This window comes from Chelonoidis abingdonii, chromosome 10 (genome assembly GCF_003597395.2).
Source record: "Chelonoidis abingdonii isolate Lonesome George chromosome 10, CheloAbing_2.0, whole genome shotgun sequence".
In the NCBI taxonomy this organism is placed as follows: domain Eukaryota; kingdom Metazoa; phylum Chordata; order Testudines; family Testudinidae; genus Chelonoidis; species Chelonoidis abingdonii.
In genome coordinates, this window is record NC_133778.1 from 11,418,981 (window position 1) to 11,433,452 (window position 14,472).

Sequence of the window (14,472 nt, forward strand, 5' to 3'; positions counted from 1 at the left end):
CCCACAGGGCAGGGATGACCCATAATGATGGACCCACTGCAGCTATGGTCAGCTCTGCCCCACGGCTATGGAGCTGTGCGGAGAGCCTTGGCCCCGCTGCTCCTGGCCACCCTCCGAGCCCCAAGGCTTTGCGGTGTGTGGCCCTGTGATGGTGATGGCCACAACAGCGAAGAGAAAGTCTCTCATCCGACAGAGAATGTGGGAAAGTGGGGGCTGTCTCGGCCCTGCTCCCCCAGACTGAGGGGAGTGGAGGGGGGGAGTCTAGGCACTGACCCCCCCTCACCCCCGGGGCAAGGAGAGTGGAGAGTGGAGTCTGGGCTCCGATCCCACCAGAGTGGGGAGAGGAGGGTGGAGTTTGGGCTCTGAGGCCCCCCCCGCGTGAGGGGGAGTCTGGGCTCCGATCCCACCAGAGTGAGGGGAGTGGAGGGGGGACTTTCAGCCCTGACCCCCTCAGGTGAGGCGAGTGGAGAGGGAGTCTGGGCCCTGACCACCCCCCCGGGCAAGGAGAGTGGAGGGGGGAGTCTGCGCGCCGCCCCCGGGGCAGAGGGTGGGAAGGGCTGGAGTCTAGGCCCCGCCCCCGGGAAAGAGGGATCCACGCAGACAGTGACCCTCCTGGCGACTCCGCTCCGCCGTTCCCAGTCCCTCCGGCAGCAGCTCTGGGGCGGGGCTTCGCGCTCCCCGCAGCCCTTGCGCGCGCCCGGCCACAGCCCCCGGCCGACCCGCGCATGCGCCGTGCTTCGGGCGGGAGTCAGCGGTTGGTTTGAGCGGCGGCCGGTCCTGTAGCAGCGGGAAGATGCGGGCTGCGCTGCGGGCTCGCTCCGGGAACCAGCCGGCACCGGCAGGGAGGGCTGCTCCCGCCCGCGCCCCGCTTGGCATGGAGCCCCCTGCCGGCTGCTGGGACAGCACGCGGGCCGCCCTGCGGCAGCTGGAGGGGCGACTGCGCTGCTCCCGCTGGTAACCGCGCCTGCCCCGGGAGACAGACCCCCTCCCCGGATCCCGCCCTTCCTCCCGGGCACAGATCCCTCTCCCCCTCCCCGGATCCCGCCCTTCCTCCCGGGCACAGATCCCTCTCCCCCGCCCCGATCCCGCCCTTCCCTCGGGGACGGATCCCTCTCCCCCGCCCCGGTCCCGCCCTTCCCCCGGGGACAGATTTCCCCTTCCCCCCCGCGGATCCCGCCCGTTCTATCGGGGTAGAGGTGTGTTTGATAAGAACTCACGCTGCTGTGATCCCACATTACCTGACACTCCTGGTTTCCCTTCAGAGTCCCACTGGGGCTCCGTGAGAGTCTGGCTAGCCCGTCTGATGACAGGCCTGAGGCCTAAGTGGTGTTAATGCTTAGGAACTCAGGGAGACAGGAATTTTACACTGTTATGTCCTTGAGCACTTAGAATAAATAGTGAATAACCCCCGTTCCATAGGCACCCACCCTTAGTGCTTCCTGTAAGAGCACTTCTGATCTCCAGACCAGACATATTAAACCATCTGAAACTGACATCTTGTCCTAGTGGAAGGTTCTATAATGTTGAGGATCTGCTGTTTCTAATGTAATTGCATTGCCATAGTTAGGTGGTGTGACTGTCCCAAAAGGACGCCCTCAGAGGGAGTTGATACCCTATAACAATTGTGTTGTAAAACTGCAGTAAAAATGCCCTTGACTTTCCCAGTACTTGACTTGTGTGGTAATGGGCTTATACATCCCTAGAGAGATTAACAGTGAGCAGTGCTAATGTAGTGAAGCAGAACTGTGTTTACTTGTTTCAGAAAATAGCTGTTGTCAGCTTGATCTGCTGCTTTCTGGGCAGAGCCTAAGGAAGCTGGTTATATAGTAAATGCATTTACATTGGAATCAGAACCATGCTAGCTGCCAGTGGCCTTAAAAAGCTGTTGCTAGCAGGGTTGTATAATGATTTCTCTGATTATTATGGAAGGAGACATTTTATCAGAGAACCATGCTACTTTCCACTTATTCAGTAGTGTGATTTATACCACTGTCCTCAAACAGAATATCTCAAACCAATCAGGAAAACCATGCTAGAGTCCTGCTAGCAATAACCGCAGGCACAAATGCAGATGCCTTAAAACTAATTGGTTCTTTGTTCTAGGAGCTACGAGTTTTTAAAATCATTACTGCTTTTCTTCCTCTCTGAATAGCATGAACATCCTTAAGGAACCTGTGTGCTTGGGAAAATGTGAGCATGTCTTCTGTCTGTAAGTACCATATTTACTTTATATGCAACAGCTGTAAAGAAAAGGACCCTAGTCCTGCAAACAGTTATGTATAATACCCTTAACTTTAATATCTGAATAGTTCAGTTGACATCAGTGGGACTGTTTTATATGTGTATACATTTTCCTGGTTTGGAGACAGTAAGGTCAAAAGAAAAAGCTGAACAGTTTTAAAAGAGATTCATATTTGAAATTCATCCTGTCCTTATTCTTATAGTCTGTTCTCTGGGAAAGGAAGAGCTTGGGGAATACAACAGGGAAAATTAGATGTGTAAATTTTTTTTTTAAAGGAACCATTAGCTCTGCCTGATTGGGTCTTCAGAAGAAATCACAAATCTTGTAATTAAGGCCTTAGTCCCACAGAGATCTGCCTATGCAGAGCCCCTTTTGGCTTTGGTCCAGGTGGGTGCAGAGGTGTCTCTGCAGGGAGGTTTTAGCAGGATCAGTGCCTATATATTTAGGGTTTTAGTTTACAGCTCATTGAGTTGTGTTTGTAAAAGACAAATTCTCTGAACTGAAAGGCTAAAATTATCTTCTTTGTATTTGAATTGTAGTGCTGAGAATACCAATGGGAGTCTTTCAGTTACAGAAATTAGTTTGGAAAGATTCAATAATTTGTCCACGCTGTAGTACCCTCATCTGAGAGGACAATGTACATATTGGAGAGGCAGAAGTATTCATAGGTTTTATTGGCATACCAAAGCAAACACAGGGGAGGGATAGCTCAGTGGTTTGAGCATTGGCCTGCTAAACCAAGGGTTGTGAGTTCAGTCCTTGAGGGGACCACTTAGGGATCTGGGGCAAAAATCAGTACTTGGTCCTGCTAGTGAATGCAGTGGGCTGGACTGAGTGACCTTTCAGGGTTCCTTCCGGCTCTATGAGATAGGCATATCTCCATATATTTATCCAACTAGCAGGAAAGAGAGAACACTTTTTGTTTTCACTGTCCAGAAATTCCTATGGAGCATGCAGGATCAGGTTAGAGCTGGGAATATATACAAGTCCTTAGCTTAACAGTTTACTTGATGCCAGTTGTAAGACAATAATTTGCGTTTCGCCATAACCTCTTGTTAATACAATAGACACTGTGCCCATAAAGGTTACGTGGTCAATGTATTCTCGCTCATGTGGGGCTCTCCCTTTTCCGGTGTAGGTAGGAGAGTGGCAGACACCATACATCATATGTCATTTGAAAGCTTATTATGTCTATTTTAAGATGACACATGATGTGAAGCTGTCACACAGTGTTATTACCATAGAAATGGGTATAAACAATGATACCATCAACCAGTTCAAATATTTACATGCACTTCCATTGATTTAAAGACTCAATATTGGATTTTGTGACCTCAAAGCATCACAACAATGATCCAAAGGATAAAACAAAATCTAATAATATATTTGCACAGGTATCATTGAAATGTAATAGTGCTGATGATATTTCTGGTCAACTTCATTGTCATTTTGTTCATCATGATGATCTCGGTCAAGAACGTGAGAGTTGCCACAGTCTTTGTTTCCTTGGCACGTATACAATACTGTGCTGGGAAGATTGTTCTGACTACAGACACTGTTGATTGTGCAATGACACATACTGGTACAGACACAAATAAGGTCTTATAGAAGCTTAGATGCCACTGGGCCTTTGAAGAATACGGGAAATGGTTCATTATTCACATTTTTCCATCCATCTTGCAATGGTGATCCAATATGTGGTTTCCCTCTGTTGCATAGACATCCAGATTTTTGTTTGATAAGATGCCCCTTTGACATGCTCATCAGTACTGTCGTCATGTGGCAGAAATTTGGCCAATGACTTGTCCTTTTTGATCGCTAGTTCGAGGTGCAAGCAATTCGGGTCTCTGTGGGTCTCCTTTTCTTTCTTGCTCTGGTCACACAGCACCGCTACCCGGTAGTTGTAGCATGTACTGAGTTACAGCAGTCTGAGTCTCTTTAATAATAATATATTGTAAGGACTTGGTGTCTTCAGACTCAAACACCTTTTGAGTGTTAGACAATGTTTCCTTGACAAATGCTGGAACTGCAAGAGTACCTCCTCACTGATTACGCCATTTAAGAAATGAATGAAGTTTCAGAGCACTCAGATCCTCAGACGCTAATCTCAAGCCATATAGAGCACAGTTGAATTACTTACCAGCAAGCATTTGATCTGCAGTACAAAGCTATCTATCTACTCTGCACCAGCCCTATTCAGCTGACCTGGGCCAGCTGCATCTGTGATGCAGGTCTTTTAGTCCAGTATTGCATTAAGCCTTAAGGGCCTTGATGGGGAAATGGTAGCAAAAGAGATTTTCTGACTCTTCAGGGCTAGTAAGTTAAAGGGCAGCAATTACACACTTTCCATGGAGCTTCAGGCAATGTCTTTCTCCATTTAAATCTGTTAAAAAGGTCCTAAAGTGACCTATTTCCACCATAGCCACTGTTTCTCTTCCAGACACTGTCTACAATTTCTGTGGAACCTCACATGCCTCTTAAATCACTGTCTCTCAAGCTCTATTGGAAGCCTTTTGCCATGTTCCATTTACACCGTTTTACCACACAGTAGTTGATGCTCTGCAAAATAATCCTCAAATTTAGTCTTGGTCAAGAGAGTTTACTACGTGCAGGATATATCATTGTTTTAGTAAAAGCGGTTTTGAGAGGTGGTAATATGGATCATTGGGGAGTAGTACTAGGGATCTTTAATTGAGTTAATTAACTGGTTGTCAGACATCTAAAACGTAGTAATTTAGTTTTGGATAACCCTACTCTAATTTGGAGAACAAATCTTCTAAGATAGTTGGACATTATTACTGAAGTAAGATTTTTTTTTTTTTTGAAAATCTTTCAGAACATCAAAAGCTGTAATCTGTGTTGAGGGTCTGGAGGAGTAACCAATGGGCACCTTAGTTTTTGATAAAAGCTGCTTTTTTTTCTCCAGGTCTCGTTGCTAGAAAGCAAGTAGTCTGTATTGCTGATATAATCCAAATAACTATATCATGGTCCTTTATTTATTCAGTGGTGAACTAGTTTATTACTCAACTGTACCTTCTGATCATCATTTTTAATCCATTTCCTGGGGTGGCTTATTCCTGCATTGTGGTTATTTGTTTTGTTGAACTTTATATGGTGGTTTAGGCTAGTCAAAACAGTAGTTTGTTTCCAAACATGCCAGCAAGCGGTCAGGTCAAAGTCTGACATGAGGTTATTCTGGTTCACAACCAAATAGAGAAAACTATTAATATATTAAAAGAGCAGGGAAAACGGGTGACAATGTTGTATAAATATAAGTGTGAAAGTAAGTGATCTGCAGTAATTGGGTCAGATGCTGGAGATTTTTTTATGGGCTGTGATATTTATTATTTGAAAGCAATCCCTGTAGTATGATCTGATCCAGAGTAACTTCAGTGGGTTAACTACAGTGAATGGATGTTATGCATCAAGATAGTGGAATATATATGGGAATGTACAGATACAGATTGACAGATCCTACCCTGAACAGTTTGGAACCTAAAAAATACATAAGTCAGATACAGCGTGAAAGAAAAATCCCCATCTGTAACATGGGATAATAGTTTCTGAGGCAAAGAGAGATTAACAGCTTAATTTCCAAAGTACTCAGCACCTGACAGCTCCCAGTAAGAACAAGATCAGCTAGGCTCTTTTAAAAATGTGGCCATAAGTGACTTGCTGAATGTCACACAAGGAGCCTGTCTGAGCCAGAAATTGAACTGAAATCTCTGTAGTCTCAATCCAGTGTTTTAACTGCAAGACCACTTGTTCTTTCAACAATGTGAAGTTCATGGGGGAAGTGTGTCAAAGATACAGATGTCAGGCATGTAACTGTCATTTGTGCCTTTGAAAAAATTGCCCATCTTGAAATTAACAGAGAAATATACTTTAGCGTGGTGGTTTCAGAGAGACTTTCAAAACCCCTCAGTGTTGGTCTAACTTCCTCCTTTGAAGTCATGTCATAGATCAGGCCTATGGGGACTTTGTGCAGGGCAAGCCAGGGTATGAATCTAGAGAGCACTAGTCCCATAACATGAGATAGGCGCTTTTGAGAATCCCACCTAATAACTTGTATGGTGGACCCCAAAGTCTTTTTGCCAGAGTAATCAAATGAGTAAATATAATGATGTGGAGGAGGATGGAAAGGTACTACTTGGAACCTACAAGTTTGGGTTTAAGTGACCTTTACTAAGCACACTTGTTTCTCCTTGAGCTGTTCAGAGATAAATGCTCTGAAAAAAAGAAAGTGATTAAAATAATTCTGACACCTCTGGACTCCTGGGGGACTTCTTACTGGGAAATGTTGAGAGTTGTGTAACTTAACAGTACCAGGACAGTTTTAACAACAGACAAGTGAAAGTGATCACTTGCTATTGATTGGATTTTCTATCACATTTGTAAAAAAGAATGCTGTTGAAAAACAGCATTGTTTAGTTGAGGGGACAGAAGAATCTAGAGTTAAGCTACTCAAAAACGTAATGTCCTGTTAACAGAAACAATGTGTAGAAGTGGAGCTTTGGAATCTTTTAAATTTTGATTAACATGGGTGAGTGTGAGATTCAAAAGTTTATTAAACAGTTTTGATGACACAGCTTCCTGATAAGACTTTTAGACTTGGCTTGCTTAATTCTGGCTTGTAATTGGCCAGGCCAAATATTTGATTTCTTCTTCTGCTATGGTAAGTGAATGTTAAGTAATTCTTATACTCTTTGCATTGTCAGCTTTTTGGTATTAAAATAAAAAAGACTTGCCTATCAACTGCTAACATAGCTGGATGCTGAAGTGAATGTGCCAGTTTACTTGTGTGGAATGACTTGTGTTTATACATGCTTGACTTTCAGAGCTTGTGTGGGTGACTGTATTGGCACAGAATGCCCAGTGTGTCACACTCCAGCCTGGGTACAAGATGTGCAAATAAATAGGCAGCTAGACAATATGATCCAGCTGTGCAGCAAACTGCGACATCTACTGGGCGAAGACTTCACAGGTAAGACAAGACCTTGTGCTCCCTGTTCAAACTTGGGTCAATTTCATATGCTTTTAAAGGCTGAGACAGCTGGGTTTTTTTGTTTTTTTTTTAAGATTCTGAAAGGTTATATCAAATCACTCTTGGAAAATCTGCATTTGAACGGAACAGTTGCTGGGTTTATCTCTTTGTTCAGATCTACCTAGATCCTTATTAAAGAAAGGGAAATAGTCTAGAATTGCATTAGTCCACAATTCATTAGAATCTGTCTGCTAAATTTAGAGTTAAAGATATGTAACATTCCCAAGTCACATGACACAATGAATTACAAGTAGGAAAATGGCGAGCATTGTCGTGTCCTATACCATATTTGTGAGTGTGTATAAAGTTCTAAGGTGTAATTCTTCAGTGAGCCCTATACAAGGCAATCTCACTGAGGGTGCAGGGTTCTTTTTACTTACCATCCTCACATTGTTGCAGCCCGATGTATAATGTGTGCATTAGTTTTCAGATTAGGTTGTTGTATGTGTGAAATCTCATACTTTCTGCTTCATGATGGGGAGAGAGGCGAGTCTCAATTCTCTTGGATTGTCAGAAACCAAAATGACACAACTGTACCTATTCTCTGTTGTGGAAATCTGTCATTTCTGACGATTGTGGTAGTGACTATGCTACAAAACTGCAGAGTTGCTGATCTGGGATTTCACTTCCATTATTGCCTTACCAAACTTTTGGCTGATTGACAAAGAAGGGAAGATTGAGGCAAAATGATTGTAGGCGAGTCTCTTGAGTAGTTCTCACATTTGAGAAAACACTCATTTAGCTGTCAAATACAGATAAAGTATTTTTTTCCCTCATAGCTTGTTTCCAGTATTAAGCTAAATAGAAGATTCTTCTTTATCAACCTGATTCCCTCAAAAGGTTCACCTCACGATCACTGCTATGATAGTCCTTTTTTGACATCCAAACACTGGATTGTGATATCACTGAAGCAGTGAGGCTAAAGGACATCTCGAACAGTAAATAAAGGGTTTTTCTTACGCAGCTGAAATCTCTGGTAATCAAAAGCTATGAGTAAGATAGAAAATGTGGATGGCAGTTTAATAGAGTTAGGGAAAACATTCAAGTGTGGTGAAGCTCTTTAGGAGTATAATGGGAAGGGAGGGCTTTTGAAGTGATTGGCTTGAGGCACTTTATATAGTGTTGAAGAATAATAGTCAAAGTTGAGGAGCAGCCTTTTATGGTTATTGAGTGAACTTGAAGGGTACTCCAAATGTCAAAGTGAATGGAGAAAACCATGCATAAGGTTATTTTGGTCTGAAGTGAAGTTTCCCTATATGATGGCTTTAATTACAAAAAGAATGGAATGAAATGTATTTTAAAATAAGGTTTATGCCCATGCAGTGGAAACCACAGTAACAGATGAAATATTTTCTTGAAATTATTTTAAAGATAAGTGTATTCAGGTTTGAGAAACTTGAGCTTTATTGTGTCTAATCCGTTTTTTAAAATCACTACAGTATTTTTACAAGTAATTTTTCAGTACTACTGCAGCAGGACGGTGCTAAAATATAAAGTGATGTGGTGATTAATTTTCCATTTTTGGAGGATTCCTCCCTTATTAAGTATTAGTGACCTTTTATTAGTCTCTCATTCCTGATTTAAGGAAAAAACTTGAAGACTGTCGATAGTGTATTGTCAGAGACGCTATGGATGGCATAACTAGGTGACTAGGCTTGATCAAATGAAAATAAAGGCATTATTATGCTACATCTAATGACGAGTGATGGAAGGCTGCAGGAATTGAAGATTTACAAATTGTGGTACTCTAGGTTGTTTTGACACTCCTGTTTGCCCTTGGAAATTTGTCACTTCACATAGATGTGTCTCTAGTGGAACTACCTCACAAGTGTTAAGTTAAATACATATATGGCTTTGCAGGATCAGACCTTTGTGGTTATGATGGTAATTTGCACAATGTAGATCAATGTATTTTTGCAGAGTTCCAGGTGGGTTACTAAAGACAATAGAAGTAACAAATATAGTAAAGCCACATGCCAAGGCTTAATTTCAGTCAGATTTTTGTTCTTTGGCAATAAGAAATGGACAAATTTCTATTTTTGTGGATGTGCCTTTTGCATTTGTTTGTGTGTAGCACGGCAAATTGAGCAGTTAGCATTCTGCTTCCACATGCATATGTGGAGTAATTTTGGAAGGGGCCTTCTCCATGTAATTGAGGGTGGGTGGAAATCAGGAGCAAGCTGTCTTTGCAGGCAGAGATTTGGTAACACCAGTATGACAGACAAAGATGAGTTTTGGGGCAGTCTTTGTGAGTGGAGCTGGAGGGCAGGAAGGTGGTTATGCTGGAAGGGGTATCAGACTCAACTATTGCACATTGATGCCAATCAAGGAAAGTATTTGTGTGTTGAGGAGCCAGCTGCTTTTGAGCTAGCTTGCAGCACACATAGAAAAAAGTGTCTGTCCTGGACTCCTGCTGTTGGAGCCTCAAGTGAAAAACTGGATCCAGAATATGGGGTCTCTTTTGTTAGTTAGCGCTCATAGTCTTCAACTGTGATTGTCCTTATTGCTATAAAGGCACCTCGTCTGATAACCCTTGCTCTGAAGAGCCGCCAGTCTAAACAGACAAGACGGGGAGTGGAGTGGGAGAAAGGAACGTTTTAAAAAACAAAACAAAAAACAAACACCTCATTTTAGAGAGTGAGTGGCCTGAGGTCTTAGGCAGAACTAGGGGCGGGGCCTATGACTGACTGACAGTTCAGTGTCTTAAGTGATAAGACCAGCTTTTGTATGCAGTGTAGTTGTAGCTGTGTCGGTCCCAGGATAGTAGAGAGACAAAGTGGATGAGGTAATTTTTTTTTTTTTTTTTTTTTTTTTTTTGTTGTTGGACCAACTTCTGTTGGTGAGAGACCATCTTTTAATATTTACGCTTGGGATCCTGCATTTGGAGCCAGTTTTAAGCAATATACTCTCTAATAGACAAGAAAACAAAGTAGTCAGATCTCTGCAGACTTCTGTTGCCCTTGAGTATAAGTGGCTGATAGTACGTAGACCTAAGTGGAGAACTTTGATTTGTTGGATTTGTGCTCAGCTCTCTTTCGCTCAAAAAAAAGTGCTGTCTCTTTAACGACCTTTTTTATACCACAAATATGGAGAACAAATCTTCACATCTTAAAAGAAAAATTAGTTAATATTGGAATTGTGTTATTAGAAACAGCCTGCAGGTGGCAATACAGTTATTAAAGGTGTTAATTGGGACAGTTAAATGTTTAATTCACATGCAATTGAATTAAAAACTAGAATACCTTAAGAATTTATCTTATTTAGCCAGTGTTGAATCTATGATGCTGCTCCTTAAACAATTAAACTTTTATGCAATCTTGAATACAAGCAACAGTGACATAGTAAGGGCTTGATTATACCCATATAGGGCACAAAATGGAGCATATAATAGAAAATCAAGTACTGTGCCGGCATACCAACTTCCATCTATTCTGTATGTGCATTAAAGCATGCCATATGTCTAGTAGAATTGCATCTTAACTGTGTTCTTGTCTTGATGTTCTCTAGATTTGTACATGTACTCTCTGCATATTATGAAGAATTAATTTTTTTGAAGACATCTCCTAGAACTACCAAAACCTTTCACTACTAGCACCTTCACCCGAAGTATTGCGTATGTTGCTGCGATTGCTACTAATGACTTTTATTTGACTTTCAATACTCTTCTCCCTTTCCCAAAATACAAAAGTCCTCTTCTCCACTGGGAAGGAGGAGATAAACTGCTCCTCTGAATTATTGTCATTAACAGCTCTGTCGTCCCGAGAGTTGCAAGGCTTTTTTGTTTCACCATTTTTGACAATTCCCTTTCCAAGTGAACCTTATTACCTGCATTTACTAGAAAGTATATAATTACTGTAATTAAGGTGGGTAATTAGGAAGAACTTGTCGAGTCATGGACATAATATATGGCATACTAGAGATAAAGAAGCCTGATTTACAGTAATACTTTTCAAAATTAGCTTCTAAATACTTCAGCAGATTTTCTCAGTTCAATGTACTTTAAAGAGAAGAGATTGTCTGTCAGAAATTTTCCTGACAACCATTTGTAGATAATTTTATCTTATTCTTCATGACACCATATACCTTAGACTAATAGTTAAACTGAAAGCTTTTTAAAATTCTCTTTCTCTTTCTTGTATTAAACCAGACTTTACAGGTGTTGGTCAGATTCTGTTAAGCACACGTTGATGCTGGTGGGCAGCAAAAGAGATTAACTTTGATTAGTCTTTATAGATCACAATTTAGTTTCTCATTTTTTGGTGTGAAGGGAAACATGTCGGATGCCTTCTGTAACAGATTACATTGCATTTTGTTTATGCTGTGACATTTTTCATAATAGCTAAAGATGAGTGTTTGAATAGCTGGAATTTCTTTCTTCCTTTTTTTTCCCCCAGTGCTGAATACTTAACTTGCAAAATAATCATTCTTCAGTGAAGGCACTAATGTTGAACAGATGGTACCAAAGCACTTCCCTTTGATTTTTAATAAGGGACTAGTTTGTCAAAGAGATTTCTCAACTTCTGTTCTGAAACCCATAATAGAGAATAATTTGAAAGACACACAATGTGCATCATTATATTCCTTTGATGCAGATTAATGATAGCGAAGACACATTTTCTAATTGCTTCTTTTTCCTCTACAGTTTATTATTGCATTACAGCAAAAACTTGAATATGGAGCTCTTTAGCGATAAGTTTCTCTGTACCTCCATAATATTTTTGTCTGGTCTGAATCATTTTAAAATCCACAGAATCGATTTCTATTAAATGTCAGCATTAAGAAACTTGGTTTTATTATGTGAAAATAAACCACACTTTGTGAATAGAGATGATTCTGTTAATTTATCATGTATATGAATATTATGTTTAGCATGTAGGTAATTAAGAGCTGGAGTTATAATAGGCTGGTTTTAATACTAGTAGAGTGGGTTGGTCTTTTACATTATTGTAAATGCTTCAGGTAATCCAGAATTAGCAAATTCTGCTGTGTTGATCTGCTTGTCCTAATAAATATATAATTTTTAAATTTGGGGGTGAGATTTATATAAGTGAAATTAAGAATTAACTTTTAAACACGTACAACTAACTTTCTTCATTTACGTTAAGGTGCAAATTGTATTAACTTTTTGTTTCCATCTTGGAAGAAGCATATGATTCCTTTGGATCAAAATCTTCTTGCAACTTTTTCTGAAGGAGGCTTAATTGAGTGTTTTTAGTTATCAATGTAATGCCCTCGTTGTATAAATGACTGAGAACTTCCTTTTTGTAGCTAATATACGATTGTTTAAACTGTAACATAGATCCATGTGAAATCCTTCTGCAGATAGAATCAAAGGAGATCCATTGTGTTCCTCCTTTACTGAACACATGTTTAATCTTGGATGGGTTTATAGAAAGGAAGAGTTGAGGGTTCAATATCTTAAGTGTGTCTCCTCTGTCTCACAGAACACTGAAAAAACCTCTGCATCTGTAGATGCATCATAGAAGTAGAGTTGGCACTTGTCCTAATTGTCTCTTCTCCCCCCATCTGAGAGTCCCTAAATAGGTAGGAGAGTGAGTGTTGCTGCTTTTTTCCAGTAGCCAGGTGAAGAGATTCACATATAGCTGATAACTACTAAGCAATGGTTCTTCTGGAAGATGAAGCTTCTGGAGAGGGTCCAGGGACAATACCTTGTAAGAGTCCAGTAGTCCTCTTCCTAGAAGCTAGGTAGGCAACTACATTTTTAGGGTTCAGTTTTTATATTGTCCTGTGGGTAGTAGGTGTCTGGAAATCAGGGAATACTCAACTTTCTCAGAGTGTACACCACATCTTAATAGTCTTTTGAGTGTATCCCCTCCTATTAATAATTAGGCAACATCCATATAGCAACAGCAGCAATTGCTTATAGGAAAAATACTGGGAAAGTATTCAGTATATTTTCAGCACTGTGTTAATGCAACTAATCTAAAAACGAGGAGTTCCGCTTCCATGTGATCAGCCAGCCCTCTGTTTACCATCAGTAGTCCACAGATCAGTTTGAGAATCTTTGTAATCCATTTTCCAAGCACTCTTGATGCCACAAGTGGTACATCTGAAGCATAACTTGCTGTGCAAATATTTAATTGGATTAATATTGCTTTAGATTTTGTACTACTGAAAGTGCCTGTCATCACGATATCTCTAGGACTTGTGTCTTATTGTGCTATATGTGTAAAAATAATCTCTACGCATATGACTCTTGCAAATTTATTTAAGTCTTGTTCTCTAGTCCATAGAGGTGAATGATAGTTATATCATGTGTGATACAGCATGGCCAGAGGGCAGCATAAGAGTGTTAGCAGGGGGCCTTATTCCCTGCCAAGGGAGGAAGGTTTGCTTTAGATTAACTAGAACAGCTGTGGCCAATTAGAGCACCTGACTCCAGTTAGAGCACCTGACTCCAGTTAGAGCACCTGACTCCAGTCATGGGATATAAACCCCTGCTTCAGTCAGACAGGGGGTGGTAGTTGAAGGAGAAAGGTTGGATTGGAGCAGAGTGCAGATTGCAGAAGAGAAGAGTTTGTCCAGAGAGAAATAGAAGGTTTGGAGGAGTGCTGCGGTGGATTGGGAAGCCCAACAGAAACCCTAGGTAAGGGGCACCAGGCTTGTATAGAAGAGAGGCGAGAAGCCCTTCACAAGCTGACGGGTATGAGAGGGAAGTAACCCAGGGGAAGAAACCGCTAGTCAAGTGGTTCACCACAACCCCAGGGCCCCTGGGTTGGGACCTGGAGTAGAGGGCGGGCCCAGGTCCCTCCCTCTCCACTCCCCTCCTCCAAGGACACTAGGGGAGTGATTAAGAACTGGTTCAGAGGCAAGCAATATCGCCCTGAACCTACCCCAGAGAAGAGAAAGCGCGAGACCCAGAGAACAGTACCGGCAATTTGCCACAAATGGTAAATATTTTAGAGTAGACTCTGCCAGTTGTGTAAACAGTGAAGACAAGATGAAAGTAAATATTATCTGCATTTTATATTGTGCATCTGTTTGCAATCAAGCCCTTCCTTTTTCAGATACCATTGTTAAAACAAAATAGGATCTGAGATCTTTATGAAGGGTAACTAGTTACAGGATTTGTCTTAATTTTAACTTTCCATCAAACCCGTTCCTTAAAGTGAGAGGAGAATTTATAATGCTGTAGTTGACAACCATCATGCCTATATACTGTAGC

At 41.4% G+C, this 14,472-nt stretch overlaps 1 protein-coding gene across 1 annotated transcript in view; it reads left to right on the forward strand.

Moving 5' to 3' along the window:
• The first annotated feature begins 726 nt into the window (after positions 1 to 726).
• The window catches only part of BARD1 (BRCA1 associated RING domain 1), a 64,845-nt gene continuing 51,099 nt past the window's right edge, over positions 727 to 14,472 (forward strand). The window contains exons 1-3 of the mRNA XM_032805318.2: positions 727 to 954; positions 2,153 to 2,209; positions 7,081 to 7,226. Coding sequence (XP_032661209.1) covers positions 794 to 954; positions 2,153 to 2,209; positions 7,081 to 7,226 — 364 coding nt within the window. The 5' untranslated portion in view covers positions 727 to 793. The remainder of the gene's footprint in view (positions 955 to 2,152; positions 2,210 to 7,080; positions 7,227 to 14,472) is intronic.